This window comes from Oscarella lobularis, chromosome 16, assembly GCF_947507565.1.
Source record: "Oscarella lobularis chromosome 16, ooOscLobu1.1, whole genome shotgun sequence".
In the NCBI taxonomy this organism is placed as follows: domain Eukaryota; kingdom Metazoa; phylum Porifera; class Homoscleromorpha; order Homosclerophorida; family Oscarellidae; genus Oscarella; species Oscarella lobularis.
In genome coordinates, this window is record NC_089190.1 from 1,062,803 (window position 1) to 1,080,734 (window position 17,932).

A 17,932-nucleotide genomic window follows, 5' to 3' on the forward strand; every position below is an offset into this window, starting at 1 on the left:
GCATCTACGCAATGTTGGCATGGCAATTATAAACAGATTTGCAACGCTAGAATGTTTCTACAAAATCAGGTTTAATACTATTTTGTGTTACGCTCCCCGCAAATAAAAATGCCCATGTTTTATGATATCATAGATTCCCTTTTTCCTTTTCCTTAACACTTTACTACTCTAACTTCACGCTGTGACCGCCGAACTCCAGTTGAAAAAGATGGCCTCCCCACGTGATGCGCTGGCTGCAAAGCGACTCGACGAATATCGGTATCGTCCACAACTCGCGCACGAGCCAAGCGCAGATGACTTTCCACATGCTCGGCAGTGGACCATTCTATGTGGAACAAGATTGCGTGAAAACACATCATTTATCACTTATAGGCTGTTTTACTTCAACGCAAGACATGAGATGGTAGTCTAAGAGGAACCAGACTATTGACTGAAGAACGAAGAAGGTCAGAACGCAGCAGTTGAATATTCGCGAAGCAGCGATCGATGCGAAAATGCCGAGGAAAATGCACTCCGTTAGAGGCTCCAGTAAACCCGGAAAAGGCATCATCGAAGCCCTCAATCTCGTCCACCTCGAGAGAAAACGAGAACGTAATAAAGTTAAAAAAATTGAATGAGTGCATGTCACCTGATCATTCGATTCCGAAATCGAGATAGCGACGTTACAGTGGCGGACGGATTCTGCAAGGCTGGCAATGAGCACAGAGAAAGTTTCCATCCTCTAAACAAGAAAAGATTTAGTAACAGGCTACTTGATAGACATGATGCGGGGTTTTTTTTGTCGTACTACTGCATAGGTCTCACCTTTCCCAAAGCGTCTTTCCTATGAAGAAATCTTCCGCTAGATATTCGCTGAAAGCAGCCAAGCCACCTACTCAATCTATTAGTAGGTGGGGAGACGTTTCTGAGCAGGTGTACTTACCAACTTCCTCGAGAGCGCTCTTTCGAAGCAACCACGACATTCCATTGGCACAATTTCGTTTGAGCATATCAGCAACTAAGTAGACTCGAGCGTGCTGAGTGCCAAAGTAGATCTACCCAAGACAGTCCAATAGATAATAGAAAAATCATCTGTCGCAGTCCTAAGACTCACCTTGTCAACTAGAGCAGCAAATGAGTCAGCAGGTAAAGCGTAAGGAAGCTAAATAAATAATGGAAATATATATATGTATTTAGTAGGAGGTCAGGGGCTACCTGATGAACGAGACCGACGGTGGGATCTAAACATGCTACGAGTTCTTTAAGATTCTCAGGACGAACTTAAAAAGAGAGGTTAATTAATTAGAACAAAAACATAGGGAATTTGGTACGAACCCATTATGTTGCTGTCACTCAGCCAAATAAAGTCGTGACGCGCACCGGACACGGCGACGTGCATGTTATTAATTTTCGGATTGATCCCAATGTGCTTGCCTCCTTAGACAAAAAGAAAAGATTATGATAGAACAATAATACTACAGAGATCTGTATCCAACCTACCAGTAAGAAGTCTTGCATCTACTGACGGATACTTGGCTATGAGGCTATCAACAATAGCCTTCGCCGGATCATCGGGATCCATGACACAAAATAGAATTTCAAACTACAAAACGCAAATATTGGATTAATTAATTAATTAATTAATTAGCAGATTTATTGACCTTATTCGAGGGGTAATCCAACTTGAAGTACCCCTCCAAGTTGTCGTTCAGATTCCCGTCATCTCCCAACAAAGGCTTATAGAAAAAACTCCCACACACGAGACGTACGCTTTTTGGCCCTGAATTCACCTTAACGATCGTCACCGACGGGCATAAGTCGTCGCTCTTAAGCGAAAATCTACGACGGTGAAGGCTGAGGCGTCTGAAACGAGGCAAAATGACTCGAATCGATGAACCGAAGACGCTTTGGAGCTAGAGATGCTTACGCGCGGACGGCTGCCGGTATGTGAGATAGCAAAATGTAGCCGCACCACGCAAAAAAGACGCCGTTCCAAAACCACGACGAGAAATCGACCGCCGCCGAGAAATGATCAGCCATCGAGGAAGATACGGGATTTCACGCGCGGTTGACCACGTGGCAATTTTCTTTTCACTCAACCCGATCCCAATGCCCGTGTTCTTAGCAAAGAATTATTACGCAGAGGTCATTTTTTCGCTCTCACTTTGGCATTTGCGTCGGATCGCCTTCGATAATTTAGGTCTCACACCAAAACGACTCGAAGGACGTTCTGAAGCAAATGATTTGTCTCGACTCCATAGAAACGACTTGTATCGACGATCAGAAATTCTATTGGCCTGGTATCACGTGCCCCACATTGAAAATTATTAATCAATTATACCCCTACTGCATTTAATTAAGATTTGAGGCAGGAAGACTTTGGTAGCTATGGTAACGAAAAGGACTCGCTCGACGAAGACTTGGAATCGTTAGACAGCGGATATCGGTGTTCGGAATTGGAGAGCTTTGCTGACGATTTCGAGGATACGTGTAGCGAAGAGCTACCGGAGGACGTTGAGACGGCTTTGCTTGAAGCGTGTGACGAGGCAATAGAGATGGTCAAGGCGTCATCAAATCAGACGACGCTCTTCTGGGAGGATGACAATGATGATGACGACAGCGACGACAAATGGTGTCTCGAAGATTTTCTGCCTCTTTGCGCGTCCGGCGACTACTTGGCCGACTACCTGGCTCAATTACGTCGACTCGACGTGCTGCAGAAGCGATTGCATCAGGTGGGGGTCAGCGTCGTTCCGGATCCGTTTCTGACTGGCGACGGCGAGCCGATAAGCGAGCGACTGATGAGGTCGATATTTGACGCGAGCAACGAGCCGACGGGAGAAGAAACGGAAGCGACGTCGACGCACTCAAAGGACTTCACCGAGTTGCCGGATCTGCTACAGAAGGAACCTCTCGGCGTATTATCGACGACTTTCATATTTATTGATTTATTGATTATTGCCTTGCTTTGCGCAGGAGGAGAACGTCTTTGAAGGTTTTTGCGAGCCCTTTCGAGACGACGAGCTCTTCCGTCGCGATGCTGTCAATCCAGGATCTTGCGTTCGAGCGCACATCGAAGTAGACTGCTTGTTTGTCGACAAACTCGACGGGGATGATGGCTTCGTTGATGACGTTGTCGCGCGAGTGAGAGAGTCGCTTCGGTCGGATTTGAGCTACGGTGACGATAGTGCAACGACGGCGGAAAAATCCTCGACTCTCGTTCTTTTGAATGATGACAGTGAATGCTTGGCATCTTTCTTCGTATTTTTATCTGATTCCTCTTTTAGATGCGAACGGCGACTGTTTTAATGCGAGCACGTGTCTGATCGAGACGCCGGTGTCCGACAGAAGTCCAATAGAAAGATATAGTCGTCGCAGAATGAATGATCATCTCGACGCAATGTCACCTATACCGATGAGTCCCCAACCGTTGCTGTACGTAAATCATCTTCTTATCATCAATAAATAGATTCTTCTCCAGACGAATCCTGTCCCCGAGCACTGCAAATAGAGAAGAGCTGTCTATACAGAGAAGAGACATGAGCTATGACGACATAGCAGGACTCGTCTTCGAAGGTAGATAGTAGAAGAGAATAGTATTGATTCGCGTAAAAAATTCAAATTTCGTCCCATTAGTTCCCCCGCTCGATGCTATAGCAACGCTACCTCGACCACCGACCGTTCTCAATCTGATGGAAATTCTCGAAGTGAGTGTCGAGACGCTCAGTAGCACGCTCGAAGTCGATCTCTACTGGGATCCGGTGAGCGACAGCGAATCGTTCGTCGACAGTGCAATGCGAGCTCTTCGAGACGAGTTATTATTTGAAAGTAACGACGGGAACGACGATAACGAGCGTTGTTTCCTTGCGGAGACTTTCTGCAAGGCTCAACCTTTTCTTACGTTCGGTTAGATAATTCAATACCGTTTCAGTATATGCGACTTCTTTGTTGTGTTAGTTAACGACGATCTTCTGTTGAGAGAAGAGGAGGAGGAAGAGAACGCGTTGCCTCCACAAACATTGGCTTCTAGCTTGGGAATACCGAGCCTACGAAACGGTAGAAATGTTTCCCATGTCTATAAATGACGTTGGCACGATTCTTTGGTCCCCAGAACCCGAGGGTTACCGGAAAAAAACGCTGCAGCAAAAGCGTCGTCATTCTCCACCTCCAGAACGCCTTAGGAAATCAAAGCAGCAACCGTTTCCAGCGTTTGATCCACTTGATGAGTTCTCCATGCTTCGAACCAGGAAAGCGGCAGAGCCGTCGCCTTCACCACTACCTGCAGGGGAGGAAAAGGGGACAAAAGGAACGTTCGGTCAAGACGGAATACCATCGGTCAATTCAATTACTCGCGAAGTCGAGATGCAAGGTTTTCTCGGTGTCCTTGCCTCGGACACACCTTTTCATATGCACGCAGGTTCTCTCATAAACGTCGTCGCTCTTCTGGAGCGTACGGCCGACGCGCCGCTCGGCGCACTTCGTTCCCACAACGTGCTGACTCGTCGCGACTCTTTTCAAATCGTGCAGCTCGACTATATTCGATTTCGAATGAGAGAAGTGGAAGTGCGACTGGCGACTGACGACGAGCGACCTCGAGACGAGGAGATCTACAAGAACGCTTATTGTTTGTGCATTCTCGTTGAATTGGCTGACCTTATCGTCCACTGCAGTATTAGATCTGCAATAGGTAACCAAACCCTAGATATACGCTCCTATGATAGTAGATGTTTTTAGGTCATCTATCCAAGACACTAGAAAAGAGAGAGAGTTTAGCTGTTAAAGGTACCTCTCTCTTATCTTTTAATTCCACTTATTCATTCTTACTCGTAGACTTTCTTGATCTCGTCCTGCATCATTTGACGAGGAACGAGCGCAATCTCAGAGCCCAGAAAGTGTACCATGCCAAGTTGAACGAACTTCGAAATCTCGTCAACGGTCACGGCTCCAATGGATGTCATTTGAGCAAGGTTTGGACTTTGGGGAAAAAGTCTTCGCTTTTCTCTTCGATGTTGCAACAGATTATGATTCTCATAAGTCGCTGTTTCGACGTTCTGTCTGAAGAAATAGGAGAATTTTTAACACGACAGTGCAACGTAAGGACTGCGTCCCTACCGGTGTCCCAAACGTATGCTCATGCAGTGGAGTACGACGCGCCCAAACTAAACTACAAGTCTGACTTAGACTCCAAGCTTATGACTGCCTACTGGTGTCGTGTAAAGAGACTCCGACTGAAACGATTTCCTGGGAAGAATTTGACCTCGTAATCTACTACGAAAAACAAGACGACGACAATGTAGAAATAGCACGAAACGTCCGAGTCGTTGAGCTCAAAACCTCAGGAATCAATAGTCAAACAATGGCCCTTGAGGGGCCGGAGGAGTCGCGTATACTAGAACAGGCAGACGTCTGAGACTGATTACTTATTTCTTCTATAGAAACCGGCCCTTCTACCAATCCTCCGTCTACCGCTCGAGAGCAAATGACGTTGATAGCGTCAAGTAGAATCGTTCAAGACAAGAAACTGCTACTTGCACTCGAAGACAGGTTTTCAACGAGAGACTCTAAACCTGTGTGCTGAAATTGAACTCTTAGGTACAGCGTCGTTGTTATCGAAAGGGACTACAACGCACTAACGGCGCAGATGGTAAAAGGACTACGTATGACATCTCAATTAAAACTCTTTCTCTTCTCTAGCCTTATCTGTTCTTTGCGGACATTATTATGGACGAGGAAACTGCAGTCATACTAGCGACAATAGACGAGCTCAATCAACCAGACGGAGTCAAGGCTCTAACGAAAAAACTAACTGCTCTCTCGCTGAAGTATGTCGTCAATTGGCTTGTGATCTATCGTCAGAAGCAGGCTGAGGAAAACGGAGCGTAAGCCGCTCAAACTCCAGGACCCCCGAGCTCCTCCCCTCAGTCCTCTCTACTCTCACAGTGTCTTCTTTGAGTCCGACTGCATAGCGAAATTGTTTGCGTGCACTGCTCACCTTCGGCAAGGCGACGATTCTTTCAAACTTCGACTCGTCTTCGGCTTCGGAGAGGACGACGTAGCGCGACACGTACGACTTATTGGCGACAGGGCATCGGCCAAAAATCGGCGCCAATGGTTCACAAGATCTTGGATAACAGACCAAATGACAGCAGTAAGACCAGTCAGAATACGAGGCAAGAACATACTCGTAGACGTCATTCGTAGCATGAAGCGTTTCTCGTAAGCATTCCGTCGATCAGCTCCTTTACGTACGCCTTATAGGGGCTCCTCTGCTAGAACGAGAAAAGAATTAATTCTTTGTTTAGAGCTCAGCTTTTACTCAATTCTGCACCTCTGACTCAATTACTGTCTCTTCGCGTTGACGATCTCGCTCGGCTGTGTCCTTCCGTACCTCTCAAAGTCTATAAGGTGGGAAACAGTGCCTTTTTCTTTGACTAACTTTTTCTCTTCTAGCATTTCTTCACTGCCTCGTCTGCTCGCAGCTCCGTACCATACACAGACACGTCGACAAATTGGCTCTTAGAATCGCCTTCCCAATCCGTCGAACGCGTAAACGTCGATCTGTTTCGTCGCAGCCCGTAGTCTCTGACGTTTTACAGACGAACGATGAATGCCTGGTCCCTTGCTACGACATCACTTCTTCACCCCTATTCGATGAAAATAGTAAGACATGCGTAGACATATCTTACGGTAACTGTTTCTCTTTTCTTTCTTCACTTCTCTTGGATGGCTCCGTTTTCGTCACCCCTAGTCCAATGAAGCAAAAGACGTATAGAAAGATAGGCTATCGAAAACCGAGTAATCCTTCTGAGACGCAAACGCGAATAGTATTCCTTTAGCACTACTTATAAACGAGAATAACAGTACAACAGCATACTTAAACGACCCGTTCTGGAGGAGGGGACTAAAGGTACAAGCTAGCGGCAAAAACGATGTCTCTTTTAATCTTTGTAATACCTTGGGGGGAAAAAAGGTTATTTCCTTTTTTCTGATTCAATTTATTCCTCTTACCCTGCGAGAATTTGTTTTCCAGTTCCGTGTTGCCTATCACTTTCGCGGCTTGGCACATTTCGCGAAGCAACTCTTCGAGACGTCGCATCGTTCGGATGATGCTTCCTGAATTGCAATTGCAATAAATTGGAAATCACAGTACATGCACTCACCTTCAAATACTTCGGTCATTTTACACAGCTGGGCAAACGTCGAACCCTAACAACAGCCTTAGACTAAGTATACGACCTCTGCTCGTTTTCCTACTTTAGCCCACGTATAAACCACGTCCATCAGGCCCGTCTTGAACGACTGAACGTACTCGTCTTCGACGATCTCCATTTTGCATTCGGCCGCAATGTGAGCGATGCGACGAGCGGTCTCCTGAAGAACGCGCAAGGGACCGGCGAGCTCTTCAGACAACTTCGTACTCGCCTCCGTCTACCAAAAAAAATAAAAATAAAGAAATCGCACTCAACGAAAAAGGCCGTTCGCTTTACCTTCTCTTCGAAGATAAAACACGATAAAAGAGCGACCGTCTGCTCGACGGCGAGATCGTTGAACGTCCCGTTGAACATCATTTCCGTCAAAAGTAGACAGTCGGAACTCGTGATCTCGCAGGCGACTCGGCCTTTGAGATCGACGACGTCGGACGCCGATGCGTATCCCAGTCTGATAAAAAGAGGAGATAACGGTGTGCGAATCTAGATAGTGTGTGCCGCGAGTGTGCCTTCTTAGAACTCGTTTTCTGCACTTCAGTTGGTCGAGGAGAAGAACGGTCTTCGCTTTTTTGATCTGTGACTTGGTGTGCTTCACTTCCGATGCCAACTGTAGAAGAGTCGCGTTTTCAGTTTGAGGAATACTTCGTCGAGAGAGAGCGCAAACCTTTTCCTTTTTCTCGCACAGTTCGTAGACGTGTTTCTCCTCCGGATCGTCGTGAAGTGGATGACTAAAAAGGCGGCGTTCTAATGTTTCGATTTTCTGCAAGACACGAGCCCTCGACTCCACGACACGTCAGCAAAGCTCCCATTACCTTGACCGTTTTCTTGAAGCCGTCCTCCGTTATATTCATGTCTTCGACCGGATCCAAATAGGGTAGTTTGTCCTTGAATCTTCGCCGCACTTCCTAAGAGAGAGAAATCGCGAAGTGCTATTAATGAGGACTCCTTTTGGGGCACTTGAATCGTCCTGAGAACGGTCTGCCTGCTGTCTTTCGGTTTCAAATCTTTGCTGAGATAGATTCTGACGCTACTGATTGCCTCAATCAGTTTAATCGATATCGGCACCACCTGAACGCAAAATCGACTGATAATTACGTCAAGGTTTAAAAAGACCAGCCCACCTGCATTTCCCCGTCCGAACGGCTGGCTGCAGGTTTGGGAATTTTTCCAAACACGGGCGACGTTTCGGCGACGCAGTGCAGCAGAACGTCCACGACGTATCGACTTCCCTCTCCCTAAGTAACATGAGCCTTTAGTTCTCTCCCCGGCAATGACTACGTATACAAAACGAACCTTCACGGCCTTTTTCTGAAAATTAACTACGGCACCCCACCCGTAGTCGTCGTCACCGTCTTTGACCTACCAACGAAACGATCTCATTCCTTTAGTCGCGGCTTTCTCGCGTTCTCTTACGGAGATGAGTCTTCCCGGCTGCAGGAATGGAAGTAAATACTTAGGCTTGACGATATAGGAGCGCAACTCGATCTCCAGTTTGTCCAACTGCTGGCGTATCTTGTAGTAAAGCATTGCCTCTTTCTCATTGGGTATGTCTACAGATTCCTTAGCCGACTGGAGGTGCGTCATTTCTGAGAAGAAAAAGAAATAAAGGAATCGAGTTGCTTCTTCGCCATTTCCTTACTGTCTTCCATATCTGGTATGGCCATCTCGTGTTGCCACTGGTAGAACGACTTCTCCAGCATATACTCAGGATTAATTTCTTCGACTCTCAAAAGGTTCAGCACCATGTTGTAGTTCAAATAGAAGGCGCTATTGAGAGGATCAGAGTGCCCCTAAACGAAGAAAGCATATCATTAATTAATTGAAGTCTTTTTCACTACACAGACTGGGCACCTTTAGGAGCGTTTTTCCAACAGGGGGATCCATCTTCTCGTCGACCATCAGCATGACGATGCCTCTCTCGTCGATTCCTCGTCGTCCAGCGCGACCGCTCATCTGAATGTATTCTCCGCCAGTGACCTGAAGGAAAATAAAAAGTCAGCCAATCACTTTCGGCATTCTTTGATGAACGTACCCATCGAAACTCTTTGCCGTCGAATTTTCTAGGATTCGAGAAGACGACAGTTCTTGCTGGCATGTTGAGTCCCAGAGCAAACGTCTCCGTTGCAAACAACGCCTAGCAAAGACCAATTATTCCTAGCTAATTAAATAAACGGTTACTCTTACTTTGATGAGCCCTTCGCCAAAGAGAATCTCTATCACCTCCTTGAGAATGGGAAGCAGACCGCCGTGGTGAATACCGACGCCCCGTTTCAGCAGCGGAAGCACGTGCTCCACCTATGAAGACATTGAAGAGTTTGACAACGAAGACAAAGTGAAGTGTGCCTGAGGCAAATGCTTGTCTTCGTCCGATAGGGCGTCAATGGCATTTGAAAACACTTCGTCCACCAGTTTCTTTTCTTCGTCTAAGCGTACGATGAGAGGAAAATTATAAAGAAGGATTTGATTCTACTAACCCGTGTTGAAATCGAGCTTGGACATCTGCAGCGCGTACGCTTCGCAGTCTCGCTTGCTGAAGCTGAACACGATGACTGGCTGCATGTTTCTCTCCATGATCATCTTCACTACGTTGTAGCACGTCGAAGAGCCTACGTCACGTACAACGCATAGAACTGTTTCAAAATATTGCTCTATCACTCTTCCCTAACCTTTCGTCCCTCCTTTTCGTCCCACTCTGCTTCCCTCGCCGTCCTTCAGTAAACCCATTGCTTTCTGAAAATTCTCCTCTTTGAAATCGCCTTTCTCGTCAACAATGAGATAGAGACCATCCGCGCCTGCCGGATAAACATAGTGCTGCAGTGGAACGGGTCGATAATCGGTATAGACAACGTGAACGGGCTAGAAAGAAGGTTCAAAAGACTATCCCTATATACATCATATCTATGATATTTACCTGTTTGTGAAGGTGGCATGTCCACGAGGCAAACTGCCGTGCATTGGGAATTGTTGCTGATAGGAAAACGTAGTAGACGTTGTCCGGTAAAAGGATGATTGTCTCTTCCCAAACAACACCTCGCTCTGAAAATAGAATGAGAAAGGGGGAAATTGAGGAGATGAGGGGTTACTCGCCTTTGTCTCTCATGTAGTGGCACTCATCAAACACTACCCATCCCACTTCACGCATAACCTACAGTAGAGCTATGATAAATATAGATCCAATAAACTGATGCTCTTTACCTCTGATCCTCTATACAACATACTTCGTAAAATCTGTAACAGACGATACTCATTTACGTTAACTCTCATGTACATATCCACCTCTTACCTCTGTTGTCATGACCAGACAGCTTGCTCCCGGATTCAGCGTGACATCGCCAGTCATTAGACCAACGTCGCCGAATTCCTCGTTTAAATCCCGATACTTTTGATTGCTCAACGCCTTGATAGGCGTCGTGTAGATCACACGCTGCTTATCTCTCAACGACATAGCAATTGCATATCTAAAACAAGAGTATAAACACAAAATAAAATTGTAATTTGACGTAGCAGTGACTCACTCTGCAACAACCGTCTTTCCGGCGGACGTGTGCGCGGAAACGAGAACAGATTCGCGAGCCTCCAAGCACTTGAGCGCCTCCTTCTGAAAGGGATCCAATGAAAATGGATACACCTTCAAAGAACGTTATGAGCTTATTATTTACAAGTGGGATTAAATCTAACTTTAGCTGGTTTGCTCTCTTTTGACTTCTCCTTCATCACGTACTCGCCGATGTGTTGTGCTGGCAATGCTACCTGCAAAAATTTCGTTAATTAAATTAATATTTTCAAATTGAGGGCGACCTACTTCATGTGTGCACGCTTCGATCGTCTCAAGACTGACGACACGCGGCTTCGCCTCGACAATCTCTTCCTTCGCGTCTTTGCTTGTCCCACTAACACGACATCGATTTCACGAAGGAAAAAAGTTAGAAATCAAAGCTGTGATACCTTTCTCCTTCGTTATCTTCGTCGGCAAGACCTGTAGTCGTCGTTGTCTCTGTTGTCGCGGCGTCGATTTCTTCTTCCTCTACTTCTGCGTCTTCGACAACCTTCTGCGCTTTTGGTGCTTGCGCCGGTTCGTCGGCTGAAACTTTTCGACGTTTTCTCGGACCATTCCGTGAAGTGTGGTCTTCGAAAACGTCGAATAATCCCTCACCGAAAGAAGTCATGGGTGCGTGCGTTAAAAGCACGTGGCGATTTTTTTGGCGAGGGTTATTCGGCTACTGTATTTCCCCATTGTATTTATTGATTCACCCCAAACACAAAAAAATTAAAATTAAAGCGGACCAACTCCAAATCAGCTATCGAGACCCCTCGCGAGAAGCGAACGTCTCACTGTTTAGTTGTTAGAGCGCATGACTCCATTTTCGGGAGGCGCAACAGAAAAACCGAGATATTTTCTGGTTTATAAACCTACGTTAGTGGAGCCCGTTAGTGGAGCCCATTAGTGGCGGGGTGGCATCATGATCATTAGACGAATCATCTCTGTGGTCCGGAAGAGACCTGGCGTTAGGTCTCAAACTGCCATGATTCCGCCGCGCAACAGAAGATGAAACTGACTCAGACGCCACTGTTCTAGTGTCGCAGGGACCACTTATGGGAGACCCTGTCTCAATTGTCGCAGACAACGGGACGGGTAGAAAGCAGTTATCAAAGGATTTTCTTGTTTTCTTTATCCTAGAAGGGAGAACAGAATACTCCTCGCCATGGGACTCAGCGTGAGCAGCTTCATCTGACTCAGAAGCGGAGTCCAAGTAAGAGGCAGATTTGTAAGAAATAAGCACGTCATTTCTTTCCTTATCAACAATATCAAGATATAGAAAAGAATTTCCAAGCAGAAGCATCGCTGCTGATTTATGACGAAGAGTAGCGTCAAAAGCAGACAACCGTTGAGAAACAGTGCAGTTCTTCGGGGTCAATTTCCAACCACATCCGTCATCGCGACAACTCAGAAACATTTGAGGCAAAGAACTTCCAAGTTCGGGCAAAACAGTAGATTCTATTTGGCATGTCCTTGTTATATCACTAAAAACTGTCTTTTCAGTAAAAAGAGACTGACGTTCTTCGCTTGTAACGTTGTTGAAGGACTCTTCCGCCGCGTTCAAAAAGTCTACAGCTTTATATGATGGAGATTCTGAAGAATTCCATTCATTTAGAGCCCATAACAGAAAAACTTTTCCTCTAGCCAGGTGCACACAATCTGAAAGTAAGCCAGCATCCAGAACGCTACTGTTTAGGTAAGCTAATGACCAATCCAAAGAAGCAATACATGACTCAAAGTCAATCGGTTGTTTTGCCTCGACGTAAAGTTGCAATACTTGAGACAGCCCCAAAGCGTAATGTATGGCCGATACGCGAATTTCCTTTCGGCCTTTAAATTCTTCTAGCTTTTCTTCGCCGGGCCAAGTCACATTCTCTTCTTCCTCAAGCAGTTGCTCGTAGAATTCTGTGGCTTTGTCGTACTCTCCATTCCGAAAGTTAGTATCTGCAATCCGCATCCTAACGAAGCATCGGCGACAGTCATCCTCTCGGGTGAAGTTTCTCAAACAGTTCATAAAACAAGTTAGGGCACTTTTATAATAAGCACGAGCTGCCTTTCCAACATCACCCTTCCCTAAATCCACACTGGCGGCACAAGCTTTTCCACCAAGGTAGTAGTAAGCTGTACCGAGAAGCAGCTGAGCAGAAAAATTCGTCTTCGTCTGCTGGATGACTTTTTTTAGCTTCTTAGCAGCGTCTTTGTAATTTCTTTCTGCCATCAAAAATTCAGCTCGGGCCATCCTACGCTGTTGGAGCAAATTTTTCGGCAAAGCTTTTTTTACCATGCCCGATACCGATAGCCTATTCTCCACTTTCGCCAAATCGCGTCGCCTATATCGCTGATGCTTCAACAAAACTTGCAAGAAGAAGACCGAAAAACAAGCCTTATCATCTTGAAAGCTTTCAGCAGATTTCAGGCAAGTTTCACAAAAATTACGGAGTACATGCACTGATACGTAGTCGAGCAATGTATCTCTTGCGGCTTCAGACTGACAAATATCTAAAGCAAGATCGTACGATTTACCTCGAAGCCTGAAATCTGGCATATGAAGATAATCCAAAATCCGGCTTTGGGTGTCTTTGAATTTCCCAAAAGGCTTGCTAGCCATTTTCTCACTGCTGCGCTCTTTCAAAATACGCTCCATTACCGTTTTAAGATGCTCAAAATACAAATTTTGCGCCTCTTTGACGCATTTCAGCACTTCTTTGCTGTCCAAGTCAGTTATGGAGTCAATTTTACTTGACTTCAAGCCGCAGTCAATTAAAGTCAATAGATATTGACGAAAGTAGCGAGGAATGACGTAGCGCTGATCCTCAGTAACAGTTACTAGTCCCCAGCATGTTAGACGACTTATAGCACGAACACTGTCTGGTAGTTTTAGGCGACTTTTCGCAAATTCTTCTGCAAATGAACGAGAAATAATTGCTAAACACAAGAGACAAGATTTCAACTTGTTTGGCAAACGTTCCCAGCGCCTTTTGAAGCACCTACTTAGCTCATCTTGCTTATCAAACCTTTCGCAAAATTGTTGAAATAAAGAATAATCTGACAAAAGACAGCCCAGAAAGCGTCTTATTTTATCTTTCATGGTGGACTTGGACTTATCGTCAGCGTATCCTTTTAACCCAACAAGTTTTAGAACTAAAGGAATTCCATCGCAACGTGAAGCCAACTTGCGCATTGCCGTCTGATTGAAATCAGAAAGATCAGAAAGCTCTTCTTTGCCACCTGTAAAATGCCAAGTCAACAACATCGCTGCTTCCTCCTCTCCAAGCCAGCCGACTTCGAAAGACTTGACGCTCAATAAAACCGAAGAGCAGGGATGAAATTCTTTGTGCAAAGCTACTACAAATGTAAACCGTCTGCCCAGCTTTTCGATCAGCTCCTCAAGCACTTTTACAAACTCATCTTCCGACCATTTTTGTGCAAAGCCGTCAAGGAAAATCATGCAACATTTGCACTTAAATTCATCAAAGTGAGACGTAACAAGTTTAGCTATATCCTGCAGTGGTTGCTGTTTCAAGGGTAGAGCGTGTGAGGAACCGTGAATATTACGAACTTTATGAAGAACTGTCCATCCAACGGTGCTGGTGCCACATCCCGGTGGTCCCCAAAGACAGCAAAGCGAAATTCTGTTTTCAACGCACCGAAAAACATTCTGAATGACGTTCTGGCGTCCGAAGAAGGGATTCGGTAGGTTGTCATTTGAGCGATATGATGCCGGCTCGACTAATCAAAAGAGAATGAAGCAAGGAGAACGGAGCAGGAGTAACTCACCGCTAATTAACTGGGAGGGTCTCTCTGCAGCATCAGAAGGTCTAACAGAAACTGCAGAGCCCCTAGCACTGACACCTGTAGATGCATCTGTCGAGAGTTGCAGTTCAAATGCAACTCGTCGAGTTTGGGGCTCGTCGGTGCCAACTTCTGAGAATACGACAGACGTTTAGCGTGACACGTCACGGTTGTTTGAAACTGACCTTCAGGATGCGTTTGTTGCCCCAAACGATCGAAACTACAGAGATCTTCAGACGAAGACTCCAAAATGAAAGAAGGCAAAGAAGATCTGCTCGTTTGCGAGGACATGTTGAGTTCCCGTATCTGGACTGTAGACTCTGTCCACGTTGAGTTTGTCTATTACTACTTTAGTCATGTGTGAGCGTGTGCATTTTGTTTCTCTTTACCTTTAATTTTATATGACGTTACAATGCGCATGCATACGGTTCTCATCATGAGTGTGTAACGTTTTTTTCAAAAGCTGACATCTAACACTAACAGTGATTCAGAGCAGTAGGCAGCGTGATGCAGATCAAATACATGGACAGATTGCTCATTCCGCTAACACTGGGAGGCGGTAAGAAAAGAATACCCTGGAAGACATCGCAATACTGTATTTCGCCCCAGCACAACCTCTTACCTCTTATAAGTCTTATGCACCCTACGGGGCAGAAGCCGCAGAACGTTCGGTTGTCTATAGCTTTCATTATCTAGTAGAAATTGAAAAAATCTATATAAAGACATACGGCTCTATGAGGCAGGCATAAACGAGTCTTTGATCATCTGATAAGACTGAAGCTGTTTTTACTCTCAAAGGCGGGAGACTACCGCCTAACTTCGTGGCTAATCACCCCTCGTCACACCAAGGCTTCTCCGTGAAGTCAATTAATTCTTTACCAAGCAGAAGAATGGTGACTTGTTTCTTAGAATCAAAACAGAACATCCAACTGACACAGATAATCTATAAAGCAAGTTCAATACGATACAACTTCGAAGACGGAGCGGTAGAGATCTAATGAGCAAACTTCATTGTAATCAATTTCTACTTTCACTTCTTCTTTTTTCATATCTATTTCCCCCTTAAAGTTTTTTTCGCACTTCAGATTTGCTTTTTTTGTGATAATTTCCTATAATTTCATATGCAAACAAGAATGTTGATCATATCGCTCGTAGATACCAGGATATCTTCTGATTGAGTGCAAATCTGAATCGGTACAGCACCTGAAAGTTTTTTTTTAATTTTGTCGTTAGTGGTAAGAATTCTAAGAGCTTCTACAACTGAAAATGCCGTTAATTAATTAAGGCGCAGGAAACAAATAGTTAAGTATTACTCATTTCAACCGGACAGGAGCTCTCTTGATCTAACAGCATTATGATGACGTATTCAATTGACTTTTCTCTCAAAGTACTGAGTCTATCGACAATCTACAGAACAGCTACAAAGAAAACGGTTATAAGCGTTTGTTATACCTCTTTAGAAACTGCTGATCTTTGTTCATCTGAAAGGAAGCGAGGAATACGCAAGGCCTACGAAATAACGAGTTCTTGCTATAAGATAGGTAATAGGTCAATTTAATTAGCCTTTATTTCTAAATCTTCTTTTTTCTCATTTGTAAGAACGAGATGACCCTCTTTGTTACCAAGAGGTTGTGCAAAATCTAATCTCCATCCTTCAGCGTCAAGGTCATACTCGTCATAGTCACCGTAATTCTTCCGAGAACGTTTTGCATTACCTATTACCGCACTTTTAAAAATTTTCAACTGTCTCTTTATAAGCACCTGAAGATGAAGCGTTATTTAGAAAACGATGAATTCGACAGTTGACGTCGATAGCCACTAACATCTGGGTAAAAAGAACTATTTCATTAGGCAGATGTGGAGGCACATTATACAGATGATGCACTTTTGTGAATTTGCGTCCAACTGGATGCAGTAGCCCTTTTGAGCCATAATAAATAGCAACTCCAGTCTCAAATTGAGTTTCGCTGGCTGACACCCAGCTACTCAAAACGTGCGGAAACAACTGACAGAGAAAGTAGCAGACACTAGCCCTGTTGAGTGTGATGCACTATCTATCCCAATTTACCATCTTTTCAGCTGTCTTTTTAACTTCCGGTTCCTGCCCCTCGTCTGTTTCTCTTTTCGTCCTGTTCTTGTCTTTTTTTCTCTGCTCCTCTCTTCTTCTCTCTTCCTCTTCTCTTTTTCTCTCTTCCTCCATGTCTCCTTTTCTCTTCTCCTCGTTGTCTCCTTTTCTCTTCTCCTCGTTGTCTCCTTTCAAAAATTTCTCTCGTAGCTCCAATTCACTCATGACGTCAGCGAAAGCGTAGCATAGTCCACTGTCCAAATAAGAAAGAAGTACTAAGAAGAAATGAAAATCATTTTTAATTTTGAGAGATTTTTGCCACTTTGGGTTGGGTTTGTACGAGTCCAAATCAAAGCTGACGCTGTAAAAAAATGCAGCTTTTCCCTCATAACCAAGCGCATCAGGAAAAGATCTGCAAGCTGACCAGCATATTCCAAAGACAGCACAAACCCCCACAAATCCTAGACACGCCAAACTTGTGATCCATAAAGGAAAAAACAATGCACTCAAGGATACGACACATGGAACTGATATGACAGTGTCATTCTGACAAAGATTTTGATTTGAAGAGGCAGTCGTGTTTGGGTCTTGACAAAACAACACGAATTGCTCAAACCAAGACCGAGCATAAACTTCACGAACGAGAGTGCAATCGAAATAACTTTCAAGAAGATGAAAATCATTAGCGAGGTATACACCTAGAGTTGCAACCAAGAACACTACGGCAAAGATCAATTGACACCCAAGTTTGCCGTAGTAGCTCCTAAGAACCAGCTTTGATTCAGAGTACCTAGACTTTAGCTGGCTCACAAAGCTTCTTGATTGCAAATCGTAAAGTTTGCTACGATTGTTCTTTACGCGAGCTAGTTGGGAAGACATGGTGAAAAAAGTTTCCAAATGGGGATCCGCTAGTCTGAGCCACACAAGATGGGGTACAGTGAGAAGCAAAAATTCGCCGAGGAAGAAGAGAGTCATCGCCCTCAGAAGCGTCACTTCCGATTCCCCTGAGCAGAAACTGTTGACGAACTTCGTTTGGCCTTTCGTGAGTTCATTCGGAATAAGACAGGTGACGTCTCCTCCGCCGGATGCTAAATCTTCGCCAACTGCTATGCCAAATAAGGTTAGGATAAGAAAAGACACAAACACAATCGCCTTGTCCCACAGCGGCGACTGGAATTGAACTGAAGGGCCTTTACTAAAGTGATCCTTTGCTGCTGCGAACGCTCCTGGAAGCATCATGTTTCGACTTTCCGTTTCGAGATCTGATTACGGTGCCGTGACGATGACGTCACGTTTCATTTCTTTTTGTGGAATCAGTGTGTAAGTAGTGCAGACTTTGCAGCACAAGAA

The 17,932-nt window shown here is 45.0% G+C and overlaps 4 protein-coding genes across 5 annotated transcripts; 1 reads left to right on the top strand and 3 right to left on the bottom strand.

Moving 5' to 3' along the window:
• Window positions 1-52: 52 nt before the first annotated feature.
• On the bottom strand, window positions 53-2,033 carry LOC136196860 (ceramide glucosyltransferase-B-like). 2 transcript variants are annotated; one of them, XM_065986521.1, is made up of 12 exons: window positions 1,907-2,033; window positions 1,770-1,842; window positions 1,641-1,715; window positions 1,480-1,582; window positions 1,315-1,416; window positions 1,195-1,259; window positions 1,094-1,141; window positions 923-1,034; window positions 805-871; window positions 629-721; window positions 383-572; window positions 53-325 (listed from the first exon to the last, which is right to left on the bottom strand). In XM_065986521.1, exons 1-12 carry the CDS (start codon window positions 2,017-2,019, stop codon window positions 164-166), a joined length of 1,203 nt encoding a protein of 400 aa, XP_065842593.1. In that variant the 5' UTR covers window positions 2,020-2,033; the 3' UTR covers window positions 53-163. The 2 variants fall into 2 exon arrangements, with proteins under 2 accessions (XP_065842593.1, XP_065842592.1); XM_065986520.1 differs by having other exon boundaries at window positions 805-874.
• Window positions 1,783-6,986, top strand: LOC136196858 (uncharacterized). The gene is made up of 22 exons (XM_065986517.1): window positions 1,783-2,124; window positions 2,180-2,279; window positions 2,341-2,897; window positions 2,956-3,217; window positions 3,267-3,414; window positions 3,461-3,555; window positions 3,616-3,885; window positions 3,937-4,035; window positions 4,091-4,348; window positions 4,397-4,666; window positions 4,714-4,761; window positions 4,810-4,946; window positions 4,998-5,104; window positions 5,161-5,363; window positions 5,415-5,523; window positions 5,572-5,623; window positions 5,674-5,858; window positions 5,920-6,127; window positions 6,181-6,224; window positions 6,282-6,384; window positions 6,430-6,525; window positions 6,576-6,986. The coding sequence occupies exons 1-22, from the start codon at window positions 2,008-2,010 to the stop codon at window positions 6,813-6,815; spliced, it is 3,708 nt and encodes a 1,235-aa protein (XP_065842589.1). The 5' UTR covers window positions 1,783-2,007; the 3' UTR covers window positions 6,816-6,986.
• Window positions 6,762-11,177, bottom strand: LOC136196859 (exosome RNA helicase MTR4-like). Its single transcript, XM_065986519.1, has 27 exons — window positions 11,133-11,177; window positions 10,986-11,077; window positions 10,866-10,933; window positions 10,703-10,815; window positions 10,471-10,645; window positions 10,383-10,415; window positions 10,275-10,332; window positions 10,099-10,223; window positions 9,854-10,043; window positions 9,662-9,793; window positions 9,531-9,610; window positions 9,372-9,482; window positions 9,220-9,321; window positions 9,039-9,164; window positions 8,827-8,977; window positions 8,601-8,773; window positions 8,481-8,546; window positions 8,309-8,422; window positions 8,145-8,255; window positions 8,000-8,092; window positions 7,852-7,947; window positions 7,697-7,794; window positions 7,467-7,638; window positions 7,234-7,407; window positions 7,140-7,185; window positions 6,988-7,092; window positions 6,762-6,933 (listed from the first exon to the last, which is right to left on the bottom strand). The coding sequence occupies exons 3-27, from the start codon at window positions 10,899-10,901 to the stop codon at window positions 6,881-6,883; spliced, it is 2,733 nt and encodes a 910-aa protein (XP_065842591.1). The 5' UTR covers window positions 10,902-10,933; window positions 10,986-11,077; window positions 11,133-11,177; the 3' UTR covers window positions 6,762-6,880.
• Window positions 11,178-15,432: 4,255 nt separating this feature from the next.
• LOC136196543 (uncharacterized) lies at window positions 15,433-17,835 on the bottom strand. Its single transcript, XM_065986108.1, has 8 exons — window positions 16,586-17,835; window positions 16,403-16,522; window positions 16,279-16,342; window positions 16,081-16,232; window positions 15,970-16,026; window positions 15,831-15,924; window positions 15,677-15,777; window positions 15,433-15,626 (listed from the first exon to the last, which is right to left on the bottom strand). Exons 1-8 carry the CDS (start codon window positions 17,819-17,821, stop codon window positions 15,474-15,476), a joined length of 1,977 nt encoding a protein of 658 aa, XP_065842180.1. The 5' UTR covers window positions 17,822-17,835; the 3' UTR covers window positions 15,433-15,473.
• Between the last annotated feature and the right edge of the window lie 97 nt (window positions 17,836-17,932).